At 43.6% G+C, this 22,609-nt stretch overlaps 1 protein-coding gene across 1 annotated transcript in view; it reads left to right on the top strand.

The window, feature by feature from the left end:
• SND1 (staphylococcal nuclease and tudor domain containing 1) overlaps window positions 1–22,609 on the top strand; it is a 426,619-nt gene that overhangs the window by 236,314 nt on the left and 167,696 nt on the right. Inside the window, exon 14 of the mRNA XM_025929258.2 lies at window positions 16,288–16,360. Within this exon, the coding sequence (XP_025785043.1) occupies window positions 16,288–16,360 (73 nt within the window). The remainder of the gene's footprint in view (window positions 1–16,287; window positions 16,361–22,609) is intronic.

The following is a 22,609-nucleotide window of genomic DNA, read 5'->3' as shown; positions in this document are numbered from 1 at the left end:
TACATCGTGTATTTGTACACCACTTCTTCTTCATTCATCAATCATTGGACACTTGGGCTGTTTCCATAACTTGGCTGTTGTAGATAATGCTGCTCTAAACATCAGAGTGCATGTATCCCTTTGAACTAGTATTTTTGTATTCTTTGGGTAAATACCTAGTAGTATAGTTGCTGGATTATAGGGTAGTTCTGTTTTTAACTTTTTGAGGAACCTTCCATTCTATTTCCCAGGATGGCTGCACCAGTTTGCATTCCCGCCAACAGTGCAGGAGGATTCCCCTTGCTCCACACCCTCACCAATACCCGTTGTCTCTTGTGTTGTTGATTTTAGCCATTCTGACAGGTGCAAGATGATCTCTGTTTGTAGTTTTGATTTACATTTCCCTGATGATAAGTAATGTTGAGCATCTTTTCATGTATCTGTTGACCATGTGTATGCCTTCTTTGGAGAAATGTCTATTCGTGACCCTGCCCTTTTTTTTTTTTTTTTTTTTTTTAATTTTTTTTTCAACGTTTATTTATTTTTTGGGACAGAGAGAGCCAGAGCATGAACGGGGGAGGGGCAGAGAGAGAGGGAGACACAGAATCGGAAACAGGCTCCAGGCTCCGAGCCACCAGCCCAGAGCCCGACGCGGGGCTCGAACTCACGGAGCGCGAGATCGTGACCTGGCTGAAGTCGGACGCCCAACCGACTGCGCCACCCAGGCGCCCCTACCCTGCCCATTTTTTAATTGGATTGTTTGTTTCTTGGGTGTTGAGGATAGTGAAATTTTTTAACTTTGAGGTTTAAGAAGAAAACAACCTCTTTAGCACTCATTTTAAGCGGAATCAATGTAACAACATGCTTGTCTGCTAAAGCAGTGAGCAGCCTAGAGATAATTGTGTTGAGCCATTGCTTTCAGACTGATGGTAGAAAAACTGGCTTCGGGGTCATCGCAGTGTTGCAGGTCGAGTAAACAGAGGGGAATTAACCACTTCCCCAAACCTGTGAGGCACTGCCATAAGGCAGTACAGACCTCATAAAAAATTAGGAGAAATGGCCAGCGTGAACTGTGAGTCTTCCTTTCACGCCGTATTGTTAGTGAGTCCCAGGAGGGCAGCCCTGTGCCATCTTCTAGACACTGACTCCCAGCGAGGTGAATGAAGATCCGAGAAAGACTGGAACACCTGCCAGATGGGAACGGGGGTTTTGTAGCTATTAAAAAATAGTTTCAGTGCAGAACGTACCTTCCCCCCTTTTTAGTGGTAGAGTTGACCCCGCTGTTTTCTGGCACTCCGCTTTATTTTAGTGTGCTTTCGCTTTGAAGCACTCCCTTCCCCCATGATACTCCCCCCGTGTTGCCTTCGAGTTCTTACTTGGTTCTGTCACGATACAGCATGTCAGAGCTCGTTTTACATGCTTCTGCTGCCCCTTACCCTGCCTGTCCATTGAATATTATCTGTGGGTAGGGTTATTTTCCCCTAGATAGATTAGCTGTTTTTCCAGTTGAACTCTGCCTTATAATTTTATGCCCCTGTCTGTGCAGATCCTCCACCTCCCTGCTTAGTGTCCTCTGCAGATCTCATTAGTGAGATGTTTACTCCTTTCCTGGGCCCTGAATAGAACCCCTAAACAAGAATGGCTTCGGTGTTGACCTCGAGTCTCTCACCGTATGGACTGTCACTTAACTGTCTTTTGATTATCACCCTTCAGCTACTTTTTAGTCTTTGGTGATTGTCTGCTGAACCCAGCTAATTTGAATTAATTTCCCAAGTCCAATTTCTTGAGGTACTGTATCTAATGCTTTAGCAAAGGCCAAATTAGTAACATCTGCTATATTCCTATCAGTCTTTCATCCTGGAACTTGTTGGGTAAATAATATGTGGGCGAAGGTAACGAAGCAAGGCCAGTACTTTATGTTAGCCCTTCCCCACGAGGGTGTTGACTCCAACAGATTACTTTGTCCCTGACCCCTGGCGTCCTGTCCCCGGGGCTGTCCCTAGTGGTATTGGCAGTGGCGCACAGTGCTCTTCCTTGGACTTTGCTTTCCACGGCACTGCTTGGCCATTAATCCTTTTAGAGAAGTGTAAGCTTTGGGGAAAGGGCAGCCTGCTAACTCAGCGGACTCCTTGGGTCAGCGCAGCGCAGAAGTTGATGAGCTTTCTCAGGGCTCTGCAGCCACTGCTTCCCCCGCAAGGGGGTATATTCTGCCGTCCTTCCTCAGACTATCTGATTGGAGCTCAGGGAGTGATGTGTTATGTGCGTCCTGGGAAGCCAGGAAAGAGAGAGAGGAAGAAGAGTTTGAAGTTTGCCTGTCGCTTTCAGACCTGTCCACCTGCCTGCCAGAAACAGGCTCACACCACTTAGGCAGCTGTGTTCAGTGTGCCGACCCTTTGAGGCCCCTTCATTCACATGCCTCTCAGCCTTTGGGAAACCCTCATTATGTCTCAGATCCCTGGCATATTTGGAGGAAAGCACATCTTTTTTGTTGAAAGGATGAATAAACCCCTAATCCCAATAGGCACCTTCCTTTCCACTTTAGTTGTCTGTCATCGGCTGCCTCCTCCCTCATTACCTTGTGTCCTGGCAAGATAAGGTTTTGGCATTTTGCTGGTACTCTCCCACCTCGCTTCTCTCATGGACTCCATTGAAAAATTGTTGATTTTTTTCCCCCAGAGTTCTAAGAGCTCCAGTGTGTGTGCTTCGTGTTTTTAATTAAAACAACAACAAAAAACCAAAACAAAACAAAACAAAAAAAACCTTATATACAGCTGACCCACACTTTGTGTTGACACTCCTGTACTTGGTTCCCCCTATTAGGGTCCTCGTATGGGCTCCTTTGAGAGTCTGATGCATCATTTCTTTTCAGCACCATCCTAATTTTTCATCCCCATATTGACTTTCCAATATTTTCTGTTCCCATTTTATTTCAGTATTTCTCACTCAGCTGGCTCCCTGAATTACTTGGCTTGATGGGTGTTCTAAACTTAAGGTGGGACTTTTGACTCCTTCAGAGAATCTGTCTCGTATCCTTTTGAGGTATTTCCAAGATACTGAGTCATTATTGGGACCCTTCTCATTTTCTCTCCTATTCTAGCTTGTGTATTTGATATGACACATCCAGTTTAATTTGAAGTGGGCCAGAATGTGAATTTCCTTAGTGTTCTAAGAGGTCTTCCAAGTGGGGTTTTGCTGAGCTTGTTATGGGCACTGAAGATGAGCTGGTAATGCTTGGAGTCGCATCAAAGCCTGGCTGTGTGCCTTGTTTTCCTTGGATGTCCAGACCCGGAGGATATCATCTGTGTACATTCTCCTAAAGTTACCAGTAACTTTATTTAAAAACGTAATATTTTAAAATTTCCTAGAAACTGTTAGAATCTGCAGCTTGTTGCAGGAAAACACAGAAGTTATGTTAGCTCAGTGTTGGGACTTTATTCCTTTAAGGCACCTTTTACTTCTAAGATTTTGTAATTTCAACATAAGGATGTATATATTCAGAAAAGAAATTGATGCCCTGGCTTGACTGTTGGAAAGCAATTGCATCGAACAGTCTAGTGTCTGAGCAGACTTAAATGAATTTAGATTCATTCTGGACATACATAATGAGGTTAGGGTTATCTCGGGAGAAGAAAAAAGGGCAGGCTCTCCCTTATCTTTTGGTGTGTATTCTCTGTCTCACCCGGCACACTGCAGACTTAGAAACCTGGCGCTGTCCCCGTCGTTGAAAGGCGAGCACAGCCTGCCCCCGCTGCAGCTCCGCCGGGGCTCCCTGTCTCCCCAGTCTCCACACAGACTCATTTTTCTCATTGAACAAACCTTGCAACATGCCCTTGCCTCAAAAATGAAAACAAAACAGCTAGTGCTCCTGCCTTGCTGACTTCTGCACGTCTAATCTCCAAACCCCATAAACACCAGCGCTTGATTAAAATCCTGTCGAATAGCTTTTGTGTTTACCTAGTATGGTTGACAGCTCCCTCCCTGTTGCAGACTTCTCTCTCCTTGAACCTCTAGGAAATCTGTGCTGGCATTGCCATCACAGACCGGTCAGAAGGCTAGAACTTGCTCTTTCCTGGGCCAATATCAATTAGCCATTTCAGAGAGAAACTGAAGTAACATTCTCTCTGGGTGATGCAGTTACTGGGGGCTGAGAGGGGCTTACTAATGTCCGTGCATCTCCACCGAAGGGCTTTCAGTACCACTGACAAGAACCGCAGGTACCACAGGAGCTGCAGGTCTCCTACTCCTGATTTAACCGTAGCAGCTCCACTTTTTCCCTGACTTACAGGAGTTTTTCCCCAAAATTTTGATAGGTGAAAAAAAGAAATTTTCAGCTGTTTCTTGGAAAAAATACAAAACTTTTGGACAAGGTCCCTTCTCTCTGTATGTTTAATTTAACTGGCATTTACAGTATTGGTTCTGAATGAAATGTGAAGACTTAACTCACCAGCACTTTCCATTGCTATGTTAAAACCTCTGGCTTTAGGATTCTGAAATGGAAGAGCTCAGCACTGCTGGTTTGACACAGTTCCGATTTGTTAAATCTCTTAATAAAAATCAAGTTTCATCTCTATACCAATCCAGTGAGAAAATTGATGTTGAGTTGTATGTTTTGAAATTTTAAAACTAATAAATCCTATCACAGTGTATAGATTATATGAGTTAACCAGTTCTCGAAGAAAACAAATCATTCCTCTCCTGGGAATAGTTGTTCAAGGCAGGTTTATCTTGGATGTGATGGCTTTGCATTCATTTCTTCTCTCCATTCTCATTTTCTTGAGTATATCCTGGGTCCCAGGCATTGGGGATAATAGTAATGAAGAAAAAAGATAATAGACTCAAGCCTTACAAGGCATGTAATCTCAGAGGGACCGACATTAAATAACTTGAATAATACCTCTGGATATGGCGATTTTCCTATTTCTTTTCTTTTCCTCCTGTTTTCTTAGCCCCTCCTCTTTTCTCCCTGTCCGTTATTAACACTGCCTGCCTTACATCTTCTTTTATTCTATCTCTCATTTCTATTAAATTTTCCCATGAGAGCATTTCCCTGAAATTCATCTCTTCTATCCAGCCTCTGTTCTTATCTTTTTGATAGTTTAATGGTACAGCTTTAAATAAACCAAGATTTCTCACTTTCAATCTAATGACCTCAACAAATGAAAATTTCTCGTTGAATAAAACTAGGTCCTACTGAATATTGTTAGAAACAGAGCTTCGATTGAAAGTTTTCTTCTTTACTGTTTAATCGTAGAATTGTGTAATCGGGGTGTCGTTGGGTTTTTAGCCCGAGTATCCTAGAAAGCTGGAACCAGGTGAATGATCTGTACTCCCCACTCAGCTGCACTACGTCATGCCTGTGCAGGTTGGAGGCTAGCACAGAGAAAGGGGCTGTTCTTTCTCCTCAGTATCCTAGCGGCATCCTTTCTTTTTTGACCCTGGAAGTATACACCCGACTACATGTTGTCTTTGCAGTTAGGTGTCATGGTTATGAGGTTGTTCGTGGGATTCAGCACATGTCAGTTGGGGGGTGGTTCACTGTTGGGGAATAGGGTAGACTTGCTATTACAAGTAGATGCCGTAACGGAAAATGCATGAAAAGAACTGGTGTGGGGAAGTGATTTGACGATACAGCTGAATGTGGGGAAATTTAGCTTTTCCCTTTCTTCAGAGAAGATGATGCACTCAACATCCAAATAGCAGTAATCAATCTGCATTTAAAGCAACACAAATGGCTACTTCGAGAGAGCTGTGTTTCCAGATAGTTTTCTCCCTCAGGATATTAGGAGGATCTGCTCAGCCTCTTTATTGTATCCTTCTCTTCTCTCCCTGCCCCCAGTTCCTTCTGGTAGAACTCAAGCTGTGAGATATCTTGATGACCACTGTGAGGGGTTGGGGACGGTTGGAACCCATTAGGGGTTTTTTTGCTATGTTATACACAAAGCCCCGGCTGGTTCTACAGGTCAGGGTCAAATAATGAACTCATAATAAATCTTCCTCGCCCAGTCTTGGCTGTAATCATTGGTGTGCTCTGGTTATATTCATTCAGAGGAAGTTCTGGAGTTATCTTTCTAGGTAATCTGATTTGTCTGCACATACCACAGAGTGGCTTACCTTCTCACTGTCCTCTTGGCTAAGAGGCTCGTGCTCCTTTCACACAACACCTAAATATGTGGTTTCAAAATATGTTTCAGACATATTTCAAAAAAACATTTGAAGATTATCTTATTGGAAATGTAATTTTAATCCAAAATGAATTGTAACAGTAAAGTGAGAACACTTGACATTGACCCTTGACTCTTTCGAATGCCTTACAAGTTGACTCCCTAACCCATTGGTTCTCAAAGTATGATCTTCTGACCTGCAATGCCATGCTCACTTAGAAACTTTTTATAAAGGTGAATTTACAGACTTCCCCAAAATTTCCCCCACCCCAGACCTATTGAATCAGAAACTCTGGAGTTGAGTCCCAGCAATCTCTTAGAACATACACCTTGGGTGATTGTGGTACACACTAAAATTTGAGAAGCACTGCCCAATTCCTGACCACTGTAAAATAAGTCCAAATAGGTGTCCTTCTTTGGAAGATTAATAATCTTTATTATAATTGGAATTAAGATCATGGTTCTCAGTAATAGAGAACAAGCCAGGGAATGGAGAAGCTTTGGATTCCTTTGGATTCCGCTGCCTCGTAGGGCCTTCTCTGTGATCACAGCCGTACTTGTTCTCCGTCAAGCCAGGTAAACAGCTGCCTATTCCCTTCGACTCTTGTCTCTGTCCCCTTCCTCAAACTCTGCATTCATGGCTCCTTAATTTGATTCCTTCAGGGTTGCCTCCACCAGCTCTTGGCTAATTTAATGTGAAGTCATCTTGAGGGTTGCTGTGCTTTGCTTGATTTGGCTCATCTGCAATGTCAGGTGGTTGAGTGGGTTGGAGAGCTGAGTCTCTATTACCAACATCCCTATCCTACTTTTGCTCTAATCCTTGGAAATCTCTCAGGATGACTGTAGTTGGAATAATTAATCACTGATACATCAATGTGCACAATTTTATAGCTGCTTGTGAAGAGGAAATCTGCTTCATAGTTTTCTTTGCAGGATTCTTTGCATCTAAATTTCTTATAAACTCTCTTGTGCACTTTTGTTTTATCTTAGGCTGCCCCTGACTCTCCCCCTCCAGCTTTGGGCACAGAAGTTCAGAAGAATTACTTCCCATTCCTCTTGCTTCTGCGTCAGGTTCAGAGAGCCAGATCTCTAGTGGAACAGCAATGAATCTTTCCTAGTAGGTCCCAGTAAATGTAGCTCACATTGGAAAAACCATTTTCTAAACAGTGAGTCTGTTGCTTTTCACTCAGTCAAAAGACACATTAAAACTTTCTCTGATTTTTTTTTTCATGTTACAGTGACAAATATTTCATCAAATACATTGGGGATAAAAACAAACACATGGTTTCGTGGGGATCTGGATGAGCAATTAAATCATTACAAATATAGTTGTAAGAGTGGAGATAAGGTAGGTATCTGGGAGGCATAGGGAAGAAGCACCTAAATCAAAGAGGTCTTATCCCCTGAGTCCATGAGGTGAGGCATGTTATGCTGGTTCACCTTGGCAAAAGGAGATGGAAACCACTATCAATATTTGTTGCCTAATGACACAGTGTATGTGTCCACTTGTATGAATTTATCCTAAAGAATGATTGGGCAAGCACCCAACAGTTTATTTAAGTTATTCCTGGGGCACCTGGGTGGCTCAGTCATTGAGCCTCCGACTTCTCAGGTCATGATCTCACAGCTTACGAGTTCGAGCCCTGTGTCAGGCTCTGTGCTGACAGCTCAGAGCCCGGAGCCTGCTTCAGATTCTGTGTCCCCCTCTCTTCTGCCCCTCCCCTGCTTGTGCTCGCTCTCTCTCTCTCTCTCTCAAAAATGAAAAGAAAAAAAATTTTTTTTGACTTTAAGGAAAAGTTATTTCTCATGACATCACTTATAATAGTATTATATTCACATAAGCAGCTAGCAATAGGTGATCAATTAAATTATGGAGTTTGCATCCATGTGATGAATTTATCTTCAGCAATTAAAATGATGTAAAAAGTAACAAGGAAGTATTCATTTCGTTATCATTTCTAGCAGAAAAAAGAGACTACAAAACTATTCCGCAATTTTCTTTCTTTTTTAATGTTAGTTTTGAGAGACAGAGCATGAGTGGGGGAGGGGCAGAGAGAAGAGAGAGACATAGAATCCAAAGCAGGCTCCAGGCTCTGAACTGTCAGCACAGAGCTGGACTTGGGGCTCGAACTCACAGACCACAAGATCATGACCTGAGCTGAAGTCAGACGCTTAACTGGCTGAGCCACCCAGGTGCCCCTATTCTGCAATTTTCTTAAAGTGTAAGTGGATGGGTGTGTGTATCAGCACTTAGAAACTATGTCAGTGGTGCTTCCATCTTGGAATAAATTATGGATCGTTTCACCAGTTTTTATTTCTAATGGCCATGCATTGCCTTTGTGATGAAGAAAGTTTTAAAAGCAGTTATCGTTGGGGCAGTTTTGAGCTGTCATTGCTTCTGATCTGACCTTTTTTTGTGGCCTTGTCCTTTCAAAAAGACTTTAGACTGATATTGACCATTTCTACCCAGCTCTCCCAGTCCTTTGGTCCTAATCTAGGACAATGGAGTTTGCTTGTGTTCCCCGGAAGTCTAGCACTAGGATACCTCTTCTCTGATAGTCGGCTGACATGGAGCTCACCATCTGCCTCCCTCCCCTACCCCCCTTACCTAAGCTCTGCAGATCTGTTGTCACGCCTGGCACAATAGCGTGTGTCTTGGTTTCTTCTTATATTAGTTTTAGATGAGATGATGGCTAAGAGTTCTTTGTTATTTGCTTTAATCCCTCATAATACCTACTGACTCATTAGTCTGCCTGCCTCCCCTTGACCATAGGATTCAGTTTTCTCATTTCCAGTCTGTGTGCTCTCCATCTTTTCTGTCTCTCTTATCAGTAATTCTGATTTCGTTGAAAATCCAGCTGCATAATCTTAGCACCCCCACCTACCATTGTGCACCTGTGCCTGCTCTGTATCTTATTTCCTGAGTGTCAGGACCCTGTTGTTTTCTCCAGCTGCCAAGGAACCAGTAGAAAGGCCAAAGGAATTGTTTATCGCTGCTGTGTTTCACTGATATCTATATTTGGTTCATGCTGAAACACTGTATTCACCAATGTGACCTCAAGCACAGTGAGAGGTGCTTTAGAAGTTTAGCAAGTTATTTACTCTTTTTTCTGCTTTTTAACCTTTTCTGTTGGAATTGTTTTCTTTTCCTTTCAGTCATCTATCCGGTATTGTCTAGTAGGAATTTCATACAACCCTGCCACTTTGTTCTGTTTCATTGTTTATGGTGATCGGAGCTTTGCTCTCACTTCACTGCCCATCTCCTCTAGTCCTCGACGTACTTCTGCTTCTGTTCAGAGGCCAGGCTGTAAGCTCCTCTGCCTGAACCATTCCAGGGAGCAAAACCAATATGCCTAAGAATGGGAGCATAGATCATGAAACTGTATCCAAGAGAGTCAGCAAGCCTCACTCTTTTGCCCTACAGTCACTTGGGCATTATCCTGGTCTCCAATTTGAAATATTTTCAACATTCTGCATTAGTCAGTCACCAGTCATTTGTTCAGCTTTACTTGGCAAACAACGGAACTAGATGACCCTGAGTTTATAACAATGTGAACATAGCCTCTGTGTCAAATACCATCACAAATCTTACAGACAGACTCCTAACCCTCAAAGGGCCGGAAGTCTACCTATAAGAAATGAAGAGGAGCACATGGTGAACTTTGAAAGTAGCGTGTTACCTTCCATGATGGCGTGCTGACCCGAGTGACACGCGCACTCACATTGATAAAATGTAATGACTATATATATTTGAGTACCATTCTACCATCCTTTCATAGAGACGCCCAGCATACAAACTGCAGCTTACCTAGGACCCCAGGTTAAGTATCACTGATGTGGTAACTGATTAATGCTTGGGGCGAGCTTGTTGCTACGGATACAGTATAACAGTTCAGACCTGCCTGGGCACATGTAATGAATAACTTTCACTCATGAGGCCTGAAGACAGTGGGCCTACTTGGATGGGAAGGAGTAACACGGGAAGCATGTGAAGACATAAACTGCGAATGTATGGTAGAGGCCCACAAAAACCAAGCATTGTATTTCTCACTGGACATCACAGGCCGGTGGTCTTTGTTTTGGGTGTAAAAGGAAGGCAGCAGAATGGCGAAATGGATTTTTCTGGGGAAGTCGTGCAGCAGTGTGTGCAGTCAAATCAGCGTGACGTGCAGTATCAAAAGGGATTGAGCCAGTGAAAAGTTTCCTGATGTTGGGGCGCCTGAGTGGCTCTGTCAGTTAAGCGTCCAGCTCTTGATTTTGGCGCAGGTTATGCTCGCACGATTTGTGAGAGCTGGCTCCATGCTGGCAGCGCAGAGCCTGCTTTGGGATTCACCCCTCTCCCTCTTTCCCTCTCAGCTCCTCCCCCTGCTTGTGTACACATGTTCTCTCCCTCTCTCTCAAAATAAATATTGAAAACAAAACAAAAAAAAAAACCTGTTTAATTTTCCTGATGTTATCTTGGAATAAATTGCTGAGGACCTGGCACACTAGGGTTACAAAAGGGCCAAGTGAGTTCAGTTAGGACGGAAGAGGGGTGCCTTGGTGGCTCAGTCGGGTGAGCATGTGACTCTTGATTTGGGCTCAGGTTAAGATTGCACGGTTCGTGAGATGGAGCCAGAGCACGCGGTCTGCTTGAGATTCTCTCTCCCTCTCTTTCTGCCCCTCCCCTGTGCACAATCTCTCTCTCTCTCAAAATACAGAAATAAACCAAAAAAAAAAAAAAAAAAAAAGGAAGGAAGTATTGGGTGTAGGTGATGAAGCCGAAGCAATTAAGAAACATTTTGGTTCCTAGTTACCGAGAAAGTGTTGTTAAAGGGAAATTGTGGATTCAGGAACTCCTGATCTCTCTCACTTCTACAGCCTCCCTTGCCTCATCATCCCCCTGCTACCTCTCTGTTATATGCCATTTCTATAATCCACCACTTTGTTTTCTTTAGATCTCTTTTATGTATGAAAGCAGTTGTTATGAAACTGTGTGGGAAGTTCCTGTTCCCCAGAAAAATTCACGTGTGTAATTCTACCATTTCAGGGTAGTTTATAGATAGTCCCATACTAAGTATGAGGCTCATTTAAGTCCCCCACTTAAGAATTCCTTTTTTTTTTTTTTTTTTTTAATTTTTTTTTCCAACGTTTATTTATTTTTGGGACAGAGAGAGACAGAGCATGAATGGGGGAGGGGCAGAGAGAGAGGGAGACACAGAATCGGAAACAGGCTCCAGGCTCTGAGCCATCAGCCCAGAGCCCGACGCGGGGCTCGAACTCACGGACCGCGAGATCATGACCTGGCTGAAGTTGGACGCTTAACCGACTGCGCCACCCAGGCGCCCCAAGAATTCCTTTTTTTTTTAAGTTTATTTATTTATTTTGAGAGAGAGCGAGCTAGTGAGCGAGTGGGGAAGGGGCAGAGAGGGCGGGAGAGAGAGAATCCCAAGCAGGCTCCACACTGTCAGCACAGAGCCCATTGTGGGGCTCGAACCCATGAAACTGTGAGATCATGACCTGAGCCAAAACCAACAGTTGGATGCTTAACCAACTGAGCCACCCAGGCACCCCCCCCCCCCAACTTAAGAATTTCTGATGAGACAACTGTTTTATGATTGGGTCAGGTTGAGTCTAACTGTAAAGCCTTGACTTTCTTTGTAATCACTCAAAAATATACATTCAAAATAACAGTCTACCACCATTGATTTGGAATTAAGACTGTGGTCCATTTATGGCACAGGATGAACTGTTACATGTCATAACTGCCTTGGAGAGGTTTGGGCCCTAGGTTTTTCTGCCTGAGCATGGAATCCCAAAACCTTAGAGCAAACTCTGTTCCTTTGCATCAAGAGTGATGATATTCTCTGGGGTGCCTGGATGGCTCAGTCAGTTAAGCGTCCGACTTTGGCTTGGAGCATGATCTCACAGTTCGTGAGCTCGAGCCCCACGTCGGGTTCTGTGCTGACAGCTCAGAGCCTGGAGCCTGCTTCAGATTCTGTGTCTCCTTCTCTCTCTGCTCCTCCCCTGCTCATACTCTGCCTCTCTCTCAAAAATAAACAAACATTTTTTTTAAAAAAAAAAGAGTGCTAAGATCCTAATCCTGTGGTGTTGAGGCAGTGGAGGTAATCTCAGTGTTCTCACCTGTCTTTGCAAAGTTCATGTTTTTACTTCTGGTAGGGAGATAGTAGCATCTCATACATGAGATTTTCAAACTTTGCTGTTTAAAGAAAGGAAAGTGTTGGGGCGCCTGGGTGGCTCAGTCGGTTAAGCATCTGATTCTTGGTTTCAGCTCAGGTTATGATCTCACGGTTTCAAGAGTTCAAATCCTAGGTCAGGCTCTGCACTGGCAGTGTGGAGTTTGCTTGGGATTCTCTCTCCTTCTCTCTTTGCCCCTCCCCCAACTCATGCTGTCTCTGTCTCTCTCAAATGTATAAACAAACTAAAAAAATAAAACAAAAAGGAAGAAAGGAAAAAAAGAAAAGAAAAATGTTTTCCAGTGATTGGAATGGGATTCCTCTCCAATACTGTGGCTTCTAGAAGCACCCTAGAAAGCTGAGTTTTCATCCCTCTTCTGCCCTGTTACCCCTTTGTATGCATGTGGACACATACTCCCTTTTCCTGTCTGGTGATGATTTCTGTCCATTATCAACACTGCTTGGCTTTGCCATATTTGTACTGCTGCTTCCTGGAGACGAAAGCTTCTGCAAGGAGCAGGCTGTGTTCTGCCCCACTGCTTCCTTTCTCCTGGCTGGCCGGAGCACCAGCCTGCTTTTGTGAGAAAGCAGCTATTAAGCAGACACAGCAGGAGAAAGTTTAGAAGTCAGGAGTTTCATTCCTTGCCTAATGAAAAGGGATGTTGAGCTGTGGTTGCAGCCTGCAGGGAGAGGGAGAGGGAGTGGGAGTGGGAGTGTGGGGAGGGGAGTCAGGTGTTTGCTCTGTGGAGTAGGTTTCAGTGGAAGCAAACCTGCTATTTCACTACTGTCCCAGGTCTCAAAGACCAAGCTTCCCAAACCTATCCCAGGGAAACCTGGTCACATAAGATGCAGGGAGGTCCCACTGAGAGGTAGTGACAGAGCAGTGGAAGCTGAATCTCCCCTTCATTTACCATTTATGCAGTGGTTAACAGGCAGTCATGTCACTGTCCTTAGAATCCTGTAACAAGATGTATGTTCTATGTCCTTCGGCAAAGAACCGTGGCAAGCCCGCTACTCTTGGTGTTTGCTCCTTTCCTCTTTGAGGCGCATACGTGAATTTCTACACTGGGCACTTTCCCCGGATGCTCTCCTGAGAAGCTCTTGCTGTAGCATCAGGCTTGTCTGCAGGGATGCCTCCCAGGTCATTTCTGGAGCAGTTTGAGAACAGGAGCCAAAGCAGCCTCAGCACAGGGAAGGAGACCCAAGCTGAATTAGACCATGTGGCTAATTTCTCAGAGAACCCTCGTACTTTGCAGCCTGGGTCCGGTGCACCACATCCGCTTTACAGTGCTTCCTAGGTGGGCATTATTTGACTCAGTGTTTACAAATTCTTTCATTTTGCCACTGTTTTCTTAAGAGCTAACAGAACTGTTGCTCAGTTTATATATGATGATGTTAAAATACTGCTTTCTTGCTGCCTCTTGAATGTGCCTGAAACTGATCTAATTTAGCACTCATAAATCTGGTAAGATTAAGCCTTTGAAGATTTTTCCAAAATCAATGTCTAAATGCAAATAAATATCTGATAGGTAGAACATAAAGTTTTTCTTTTTTTCAAAAATTTTTATTAATACCTAATTCTAAAGAATTTTGTTTTTGTTTTTGTTTTTTTTTAATGTTTAATTTTTGAGAGAGAGAGAGACAAAGCATGAGCTTTGGAGCAGAGAGAGAAAATGGAGACACAGAATCCGAAGCAGGCTCCAGGCTCTGAGTTGCCAGCACAGAGCCCGATGCGGAGCTTGAACTCATGGATTGTGAGTTGATGACCTGAGCCAAAGTCTGACACTTAACTGAGCCACCCAGGCGCCCCAAGAATTTTGGTTTTTAAATGTCATATGTACACTATTATTCATGTGTTCTGGCTTTAGGGTACTATTTTTTCTCCCTCAAGCATGCTGAATCTTGGTTAAGTCCTGGATTTCTGCTTTGGGCACAAAACTACTTTGGGGTCACTAAAGGAAAACAGAATTTTTGGTTTATCACCTCACTGCTTTTGCCTCGAGAACCTTTGTTTTCTAACTTACTGCCCAGGCCATGTTCTTTTTTCCTTGTAGTTTATGAAATGCTCTCCAGCCCCCTTGAAAGGCCACAAGTTCAGCCGTGCTGTCACATGAACCCGTCTGTTTATAGGGCAGGTCCATTTATTTTGGTTGTCCTTGTTGTTAGAAGAGGATAAGGCTGTAGGCATTTTGTGGCCCCAGAGGACTTGCAGAAGGCTTAGCAGGCCTCGCCTTAAAGGAAGGTGAGTTATAATCAGGGCTTGCCTGAGCTTGCCTCGCCTCACTGAGGCTTCTTGTTCTTAAGGCTGCTCCTTTGAGTGTATGGTAGCAACATGAGGAGAGCCTGTTGGGGGTAGAGGCTGTATGCTGGGCTTTGTGGGGTAGAAGAGTCACATTTGTTGCTGGCTTGAAGCCACTGATTTTCCATATAACCATCCTCCTGTCCTCAGCCATTAGATTGCAAATCCCAAGGTTCTAGAAGCATAGCTTGAAAACCAGCCCCATTGTGGTCACTTAACACATTCCCTGAACTATAAATTACTGGACTAATTTGCAAATGGAAAATTCTGACCCATTTGCAATTTCTAAGGCTGAAGCCCTGGATTCAGGTTCAAGAAGAGCCTTGGGAATTCAGGGGAACAATGAAGCGCTTTCATTCAGTTAGCAGCGCAGGTCAGAGTGACTGTTCTGCTTCGCTTTTCCTGTTCAACATCTGTACTTTCATTTCTTACCCTCTTCATGGAATAGAAAGTATAGACGGTAAGGAAACCGTTGTTCTTTCGGAATAGAAGGCATTTCAGATGAGTTGAATGGGAGATCCCCAGGGTTGGAGGACGGGGCAAGTGGTAGATGGTAACAGCTCAAGTATATAAGAACTAAGACAATGCCACTCTGCACAGAGAAACAGCCACCCCATTTGATTAGTGTGATTTAAAAGTTAGGACCTAAAAGTAACCCCTGCTGAGTACTGGCCTTTGCTTCTTGTCATTAATAAGTGACAACCTGAGTGGGGGAAGGTCCACTGTGGTTGCTGGTGTGTAGTGTGAAGGTCCAACATACTTGTCCTGGTCTGGGCAGTTTTCTCTGCACTTTGGAATTCAAAAACTCTAAAAAGGCTAGTCTGCAGAGTGGGTACACCCCCGAATCTCTAGTTTTTTATTCTCTAAACTCAAAAATGTTACTTGCTTTGGCCTGGAGTCTGGCAGTAGAGAGATAGGTCTTATCTAATAGTGTAGCGAGGTCTTGTTCCCTGGTCCTTCACTGTTACATGAGTGATCACACCCAGTGATGCTTAGGCTTCTGTCTCTGAAGCTACCACTCAAGGGATTAGGAGGTAAAAGATGAGAGATTGCAGCAAACCAACCAGTGGTCAGATGTGTGACAGAGTCCCCTGCTAAATCCGGTTATTATAACCTGTAACTGATTTAAAATGAGGCTTAATGTCAATTATGTAGCCTTTGCTAATTTTCCCCCACTGTTAGAAATGACTTCTGTACAGTGTTTCTTCACTCAAGGCAACTTATCTTTTTACCTGGGAGGAACTTATTTCCATTAGAATTGGAACACTAGCTGCATGTTTTGCATTTAAAATGTTTCATGTGATTAAACGCAGAGAGAAACATTATTACTTCTGTTTCTTAGGAGTGTGCTCTTCCAACTGATTCTTCTTTTGTGCCTGGAACAATGCCTTTAATTTGGAAACAAGTTCAGGAGCTCTTTCTGATTACCAGTCACACCGTTAGCTGAAACTAGCCGCCAACTACTTGTAACTGGGCTTAGCAGAGCAGGCTTGTCTTCTCCCCTCCACCAACCGCTCCTGCGGAGACTGGCTCCTCAGCAGTGTGCAGTGTGACTTGTGTGGTGATAGACCCTCCATGTGAATGACCTCTCTTCTCACCCGTTTTTCCCGCCCTCCTACCCCTTCCTGATGTGATTTGTATATTAATCGGGTTGTCTCTTCTTCCTTTACAGAGCTATTAAGAATGGCAAAGGACTGCATAGCAAGAAGGAAGTGCCTATCCACCGTGTCGCAGACATATCTGGGGTGAGTTGTGTCCCTGAATAGAGCTGTGTGGCTCAGAGGCGCCAAGAGCTTGGCTGCTTACTCACCAAAGGACTTCAGCTTATGTGTTTTCTGTAGCTCATTTGTTTTTAGACACAGAATGTGAATTTTTCCAGGGCTGCTGCTTATCATCTATGGAGATCCTGTTTTATATTCTGAAAAGGCAGAATTCAAACTAGGGCATAAAACCTCCGTCTATCTCTTCACCTGAATTGGTACTGTGTTGCTTTTCCATTTTGTTTTAATGATTAGAAGATATTAGAAGATATTTCTTCCCAATTGTAGTAAAAAAAAAAAAAAATTGCCTCCTTTTTAAATCCCTGTTTAATTCCCCAGATGACTGGAAAGTCTTACTGGGAAAAGGTCAAGTGTAGATTTTAGGACAGCCTTAAAAATTAGTTGTCATCTCCTTATGGCTTCTTTTCCCTCCGGTTGCTTCGAAATGGGAGGAAGGTGTGTGCTTCCTGTGAGCTAATACACACAGATGACACAGAAGGATGGAAGGCACGAATACTTTTGAGCTCCCAAGGGGCTGTGTCCAAATGACTACTCAGTGAATAGGACTTTACCCTTGCACGGTTAGGATCTCTTGACTGAAGAAGATACCTTTGTTAGTTGAGAGTGTTTATTCATTTATTCAACAAGTATTTGAATACCTGCTGTGTCTGAACTGCTCTGAGCACTTAAGGATGTAACAATGAACAAAACTGATAAAAGTCCTTACCTGCAAGTGGGGAAGGGAAACAGCAGTGTCAGGTAGCAGCAATGAAGAGAAACAGAACTGGGTAAGGGAAGAGTGAATGGCTCAGGTGTGGATTTCATCAGGTGCCCAGGGAAAGTTCTTTGGCTCATCACTTCACCTTCTGCTCTTGGGACACACACCATCCATTTCAACTCCACAGTAACTTAACAGTTAAGGAGGGGATCCAGGTCATGTGTAGAGGGCATCACATCGCCCAGGGGAGATGACAGAGGAGCAGCTAGTAAATCTTAGCTTGCATTCTCAGGGAGCTTGCCTTGGGCACCCAGAAGAAAATACTCCTAGAAACAAGTTTCTAGATCACAGCCTAGCCCACAGCAGTGATGGATTAGAGTGTATTATCTTCTTGTTATGTTGTGTTCCCAAGCCTGGCTGAGACTTTGCTTGTTGTTCCTTGTGATTGTGTATTATAAATGTGTCTGGCCAGCAGTCCCTTGCCTAGGTATAGCAGTACAACGTTCATTTTAAGCATTGGTATTCCGTTGAGCTTTTCTTACTCTGTAACCAGTCACTGCAGACTACAGAGTAAATAGTGTTCCCTGTGTTGAGTAGACTTTTGTTAAAAAGTTGTGCCTCTGCTTAATGAGTGAGGTATGTTGATATACGTTCTTCATAGCTAAGATTCCTCTGAAGCCCAGAAACCTGGTGGCTAAGGTGTATCTGCTAAGGCTCCTTGTTAACAGGTGTGATTCCTGGCGTGCTGGTATTAGGCCTGTTTTCCCTGTGGCTTACCTTGCTGAGTTATTGTTGGCATATGTAATAATTGCTGCATGTGTCTCTTGTGGCATTCTCAACAATATTTTCCTTAATATTCTTTTGTTGAAGATGTTGGAGTAATCAAAGGGCAATTTTTTGGCTGTTCAACTGCAGGGAGAAAGAAGTTATAAATAATTGTTTTGGAAAACACAATGGTGACTCCTTTTTACCCGGGCCAGATGTGCCCATCCAAAAACTTATGTCAGCTCTACACTTCGAGGCTTTCTGGAAGATGAATTAAACCTTGGGGATATTGTTCCCTTTTGGCCTGTGGAGTTCATGTTCTTGCTCAGATTTCCCACTGGCAGTGAGGGAAAGTCCTCGGCAGGTATTTGAGATGGAGGCACATTTGCTTCAGGGCTGTGCTTTTGGCACCTGCCAGCGTAGTGTCCTAATGATCTTTATTGCCATCTTTAAATCTCATGTTTATACCTTGTTGTGTTTTGGTGTTTTCTTGTGTTTTCCTTTTTGCAGCAACGGTCTTAATGAAACTTGTCTTCATTTTTTTTCTTCCTATTTTTTCGCTCCCCCCCTTCCCAACTAGAGCTCATTTTTATACATATCTTTATTTTCTTTTCTGTATTGATATTGGAGAATTTGTTTGTTCTTACGTTATTTAAAAATACATGTGAGTTATATCTCCCTCAGTTACCGCATAAATAAAAAAAAAGAGAGAAAGCTTGAACAAGTGGGAGAAAGTGAAAAGGCTGTTCCATTTAAATAGATGTCAGAATGACCTTGTCTGCCTCCATCACACATGATTCAGCTCTGAATACAGGCTTTTTTTTTTTTTTTTTTTTTTTTTTTAGTATCCTCTGTAATAGAGGAGTTTTTCTCTCTGTTTCTAACCTCCCCTTCTTTCCGTCACCGTGTTGTGTTAAGTCTGTGTGTGTGTTGGGTTCCCTTGTGCCCTTTAAGGGAGATGAATGGCTTTTCAGCTTCCTGAAGCATGTTGGCCACGTTACTGTCCAACCGACAGGTGAGTGCATAGGGTCAGACAGGCAGATAGCTTACAGGTGGATCAAGACAAAACACCCCCAATAAGGGCAATGAAATACACGCGTGTATAATGGTTTTGTAAGAGTTTCTGAATCTTTTTTTTTTTTCTTTTTTCTTTTTAACTGGGTCTCTTTACCTTTCATTGCTCCCCCTCTTAGTTGCAGGTCATGATAAATGGAAGTGTTTGTTGAGGTGATCAGACATGCAATATACTGCCAAAATAGCTTAGTATGATCCGATATGTATGCATAATGCCTCTTCTCATCCCAATACACATCCTTGGAATGAAAACAAAAGACATATATAAGCTCATCACATTTTGTCTCCTAAACACACCCAAGAAATGTGCTATACAGAAGATGTTGCGTCATGATTAAATTTGTTCTAGGCTTCATGGTCTCCAGCTTTTAGCACTGAGTTTCTCCCATTGTCCATACCTCTTCTCTTACATTTTCAGAGATGGTTTCATCGTGTAAAAGTCCAGAGAGTATCTTAACAGGCCTTGTATGAAGACTCAGCACGTGTAAGGCCTCTTGGCTGACTTCCTGTGGTGGGAAGGGAGTAATCCCAGCACAGGAGTGGGAAGAAGAGTGTCTGCTTTGGGCAGAGAGACACTGGCCTCTGGGCAGTGAAGCCAGGAGGACTTTTCGTATCTGCTCCTTCCTGGGGCTGGACTGGATGCCTGCCTAGTGGCTACTTGACACGTTTTTCAACTTTGTGTTGTGCTCCACCATTAGAGCCTCTTGTACCACTTCCCATATTGTGACCTTGTTATGGTTTTTTGATTTTTGTAAAATGTTGTTAGCTCCCAACTTTTGGGTGGTTCTTTTCTCTGTTGTTTTCTTGTTAATACAGGGGATTCTTGCCATTAATGTCAGCGGAGTGCTGTATTTTCCACAAGGTACACGCATCTGTGGATACCACCAACTGAGTGAACCCCACCTTTTGGACAGGGGTTTGTTAAACTTGGCTTTTCTGCATCATTTGCATCTGGTTTCAGGGTAACCACTAAGGTAAAAAATATGGCCAGTCTGGTAATTTGGATCCTGAAAAAATTACTAGTTTCCTTTATTTCTCATTTTTCAAGATGAAGGAAGTGTGGTATTTTAAGTCATTGTTGTCCTTTCTGTAATCCTCTGGTTTCCCTCGAGGCCAGGATGTTCCTATGAATTTGAAACCAACTAAGAATTTGACAGACTTGGCACTAGATCTGATTTGATTTGGAGGATGGTTACGTGGTGGTTATTTCACTTCGTAGGTTCACGTGTTTATTCTTCGAGGGGTTTGTTTTTCCTTGATCCCATCTCCACTCCCTCCCTCACCGGCAGACAAAAGTTGGGATGTGCGTGTCAGTGGAATATAAGGCTGTTTCTTATCTTAGGTTTGTTACTGTTTTTGCTGTAGCCTGCTCTGTAATAAATACCATCTCCTGCAGATACAGAATGTAAAACAGGCAATAAAATGGGGCTGGTGCGTGGCTTACTGTTGTTCTGGTAAATCAGACAAATCAGTTACAGTTCTGAGGAGCTCCCCACTCCTCAGGTTGCAGCCAGCACACTACTTCTTCCTGCGCACCGCCCCGCCCCCCCAATCTCCTTTTCCGTTTGTGCGGGACCAGTACTCAGTGAGTCACACTGTCTGTTTCCTCTTCCTCCATTTCCTGCCGTGTCTGTTCTTTTCCTCTCTGGTGTGTGAGGAGTCTGGAACTCTGTTGACAGCAGTGCAAGATGACAGAGCCTGGGCCAGCCTCCTGTCCTCTCCAGTTGTACTTCTGCAGGTCCCTGGGATAGAGTTTCCCTTCTCTGACTGTCTCTGCCTCTTCGTGATACGGGGTCATGGCAAGTCCTCTGTTCATATGGCTGTTGTTTGCTCTCCTTCCTTGCCGTCAGTAAACCCCTGTGTATTTTTTTTCTGTTAGCTGCTGCTGTGTTCACTTGGACTTTGGTTCCTTGCTCATGTTACACACGCACTTTCTTATAACCTCCTCTCTCCATGATGATTTTGTTGGACGTGCATAGTATTAATGATAAGAATTTCCTTAAAGCAGGGGCCTGGAATAATCCAAAGACTAGCTCTGGGGGTAGGAGGTAGAGTGTGAAATTTTGGGGTCCCTCTTGCTGTAGTATATCGTGAAATGAACACTTGGGGAATTGACCAATGAGATTCTGACTTGCAAATATAAAGGATCAAAGTGTTCCTTTAAAATAAATAAATCGGATTTTTTTTCCAGCATCTCCTCCTGACCTTTCCCATCAGCTCCTAGTTTTTCAGTGCCTTTTTGTACTTGAATAGCACTGTCCTCTTTCCCTTGGGGTATTTAAGCTATCCTCCTTTTGTAAACCACTAGGGTCTCTTTAAAGAAGTAATCTTTCCCTAACTACCCATGGAGTTGGGCATCAGTGGAAGAGGTAAATAATAATATTCTTTTTGGCTAAAGAGAAGTTAAAACTGGTTTGTCCACTAAGAAGGTGAAAGCCGCTCCCATCACCCAGAGACTTTGTTAGTTAGGTCTGTGTTAAATTAGTTTCCCTTTCATGTCTTACTGGCCCACGTTGTTTAGATGGTATTCTTGTATTATTCCAGTCTTTTACAGCTACCTTTCTGTTCTGTCTCATCACTGTACCTTAATGGCACCATTGCTCATTTCTTGTTTGTTTTTTGTTTCAATAGCCCTTCCCGCTTTTACTCTCCCTTAGCCTCAAATTTCGTTCTGATGTCCCTTTTATACCAACCTCACAAGGCCAAGGCCTATGGTTCTGCCCCGTGGGCTTCTGTGACCTGGAGGGTTGCTTAGCACTAGAGCTCTATTCACACCGTAGCCATGGCCCCACAGCTGGGCTCTGCATTTGCCATCCTGGGGAAATCCCATAGATACCCTCCCTGTCTGCTGAACTTGTTCTCTAGAGCAAGCATGATACGCTCCGTAAATATGATGGCCCCTTGTGGGGAAGCCATGATTAGTCCTGGCAGTGGGTTCCCACAATTGTTTTCTCGCATCTCTCCTGTATATTTGGAAGCTCGAGTTGTTGCCAGTTTAGGGGAAGGCACCACTCCTCTGTCCCCTTCTTCCCCTATTCCCATTCAAGGTTCTTGAACTTCAAGTGGACTGCAGTATGCTGCTCACTGACTTGGATTCTTGCAGCACAGAAACCTGTACCGCAGCCTCCACAGCACAAGGTACCTGTGATGCCAGAGTGGCAGCTACTCTAGAAGTGTCTCAGCTACTAAGGAAGCGAAGGGTCTTTTCTTTTCTCTTCACCTTTTTCCTCTCCTCCCCTCCAGAGATGGATGTTGTTAAGGTGACCTTGATTGTGTCAGGGTAGTTGGCTTCAGCTAGCTGCTCTCCCTAACAGTTGAGGGCATCGCTTCATTGTCTTTTGTCCATTGTCCCTTTCAGCCATAGTCCTGTGTGGCCACTTCAGGTTTTTTGAAGCTCTCTATTCAAACTCCCCAGAACTGCAGGGGTGTCCCCTTCTCCTTCTAATGAAATTCGAAAGCAGTGGGCATCGGAGAGAAGCCTTTCTCAAATTGAACAAGTTTCTCGATAAAAACCTGGAAAGAAATGCTGGAATTGTTTCAAGACTGTATTTCAGCATTTAGCAGTTTGTGATGTTATGTTTAAGGCACTTCCTTTGACCAATTTAATCCACCTCTCACTGAGTTCTGTTCCTTTTATGTGTGCATCCATGGTTTTGTTAGTGGCGATAAGTTTTTTT

Source organism: Puma concolor, chromosome A2 (genome assembly GCF_028749965.1).
Source record: "Puma concolor isolate L17-30 chromosome A2, mPumCon1.1.hap2, whole genome shotgun sequence".
Classification (NCBI taxonomy): domain Eukaryota; kingdom Metazoa; phylum Chordata; class Mammalia; order Carnivora; family Felidae; genus Puma; species Puma concolor.
The sequence above is the reverse complement of the archived record's forward strand: the minus strand, read 5'-3'. Positions and strand labels throughout refer to the sequence as shown.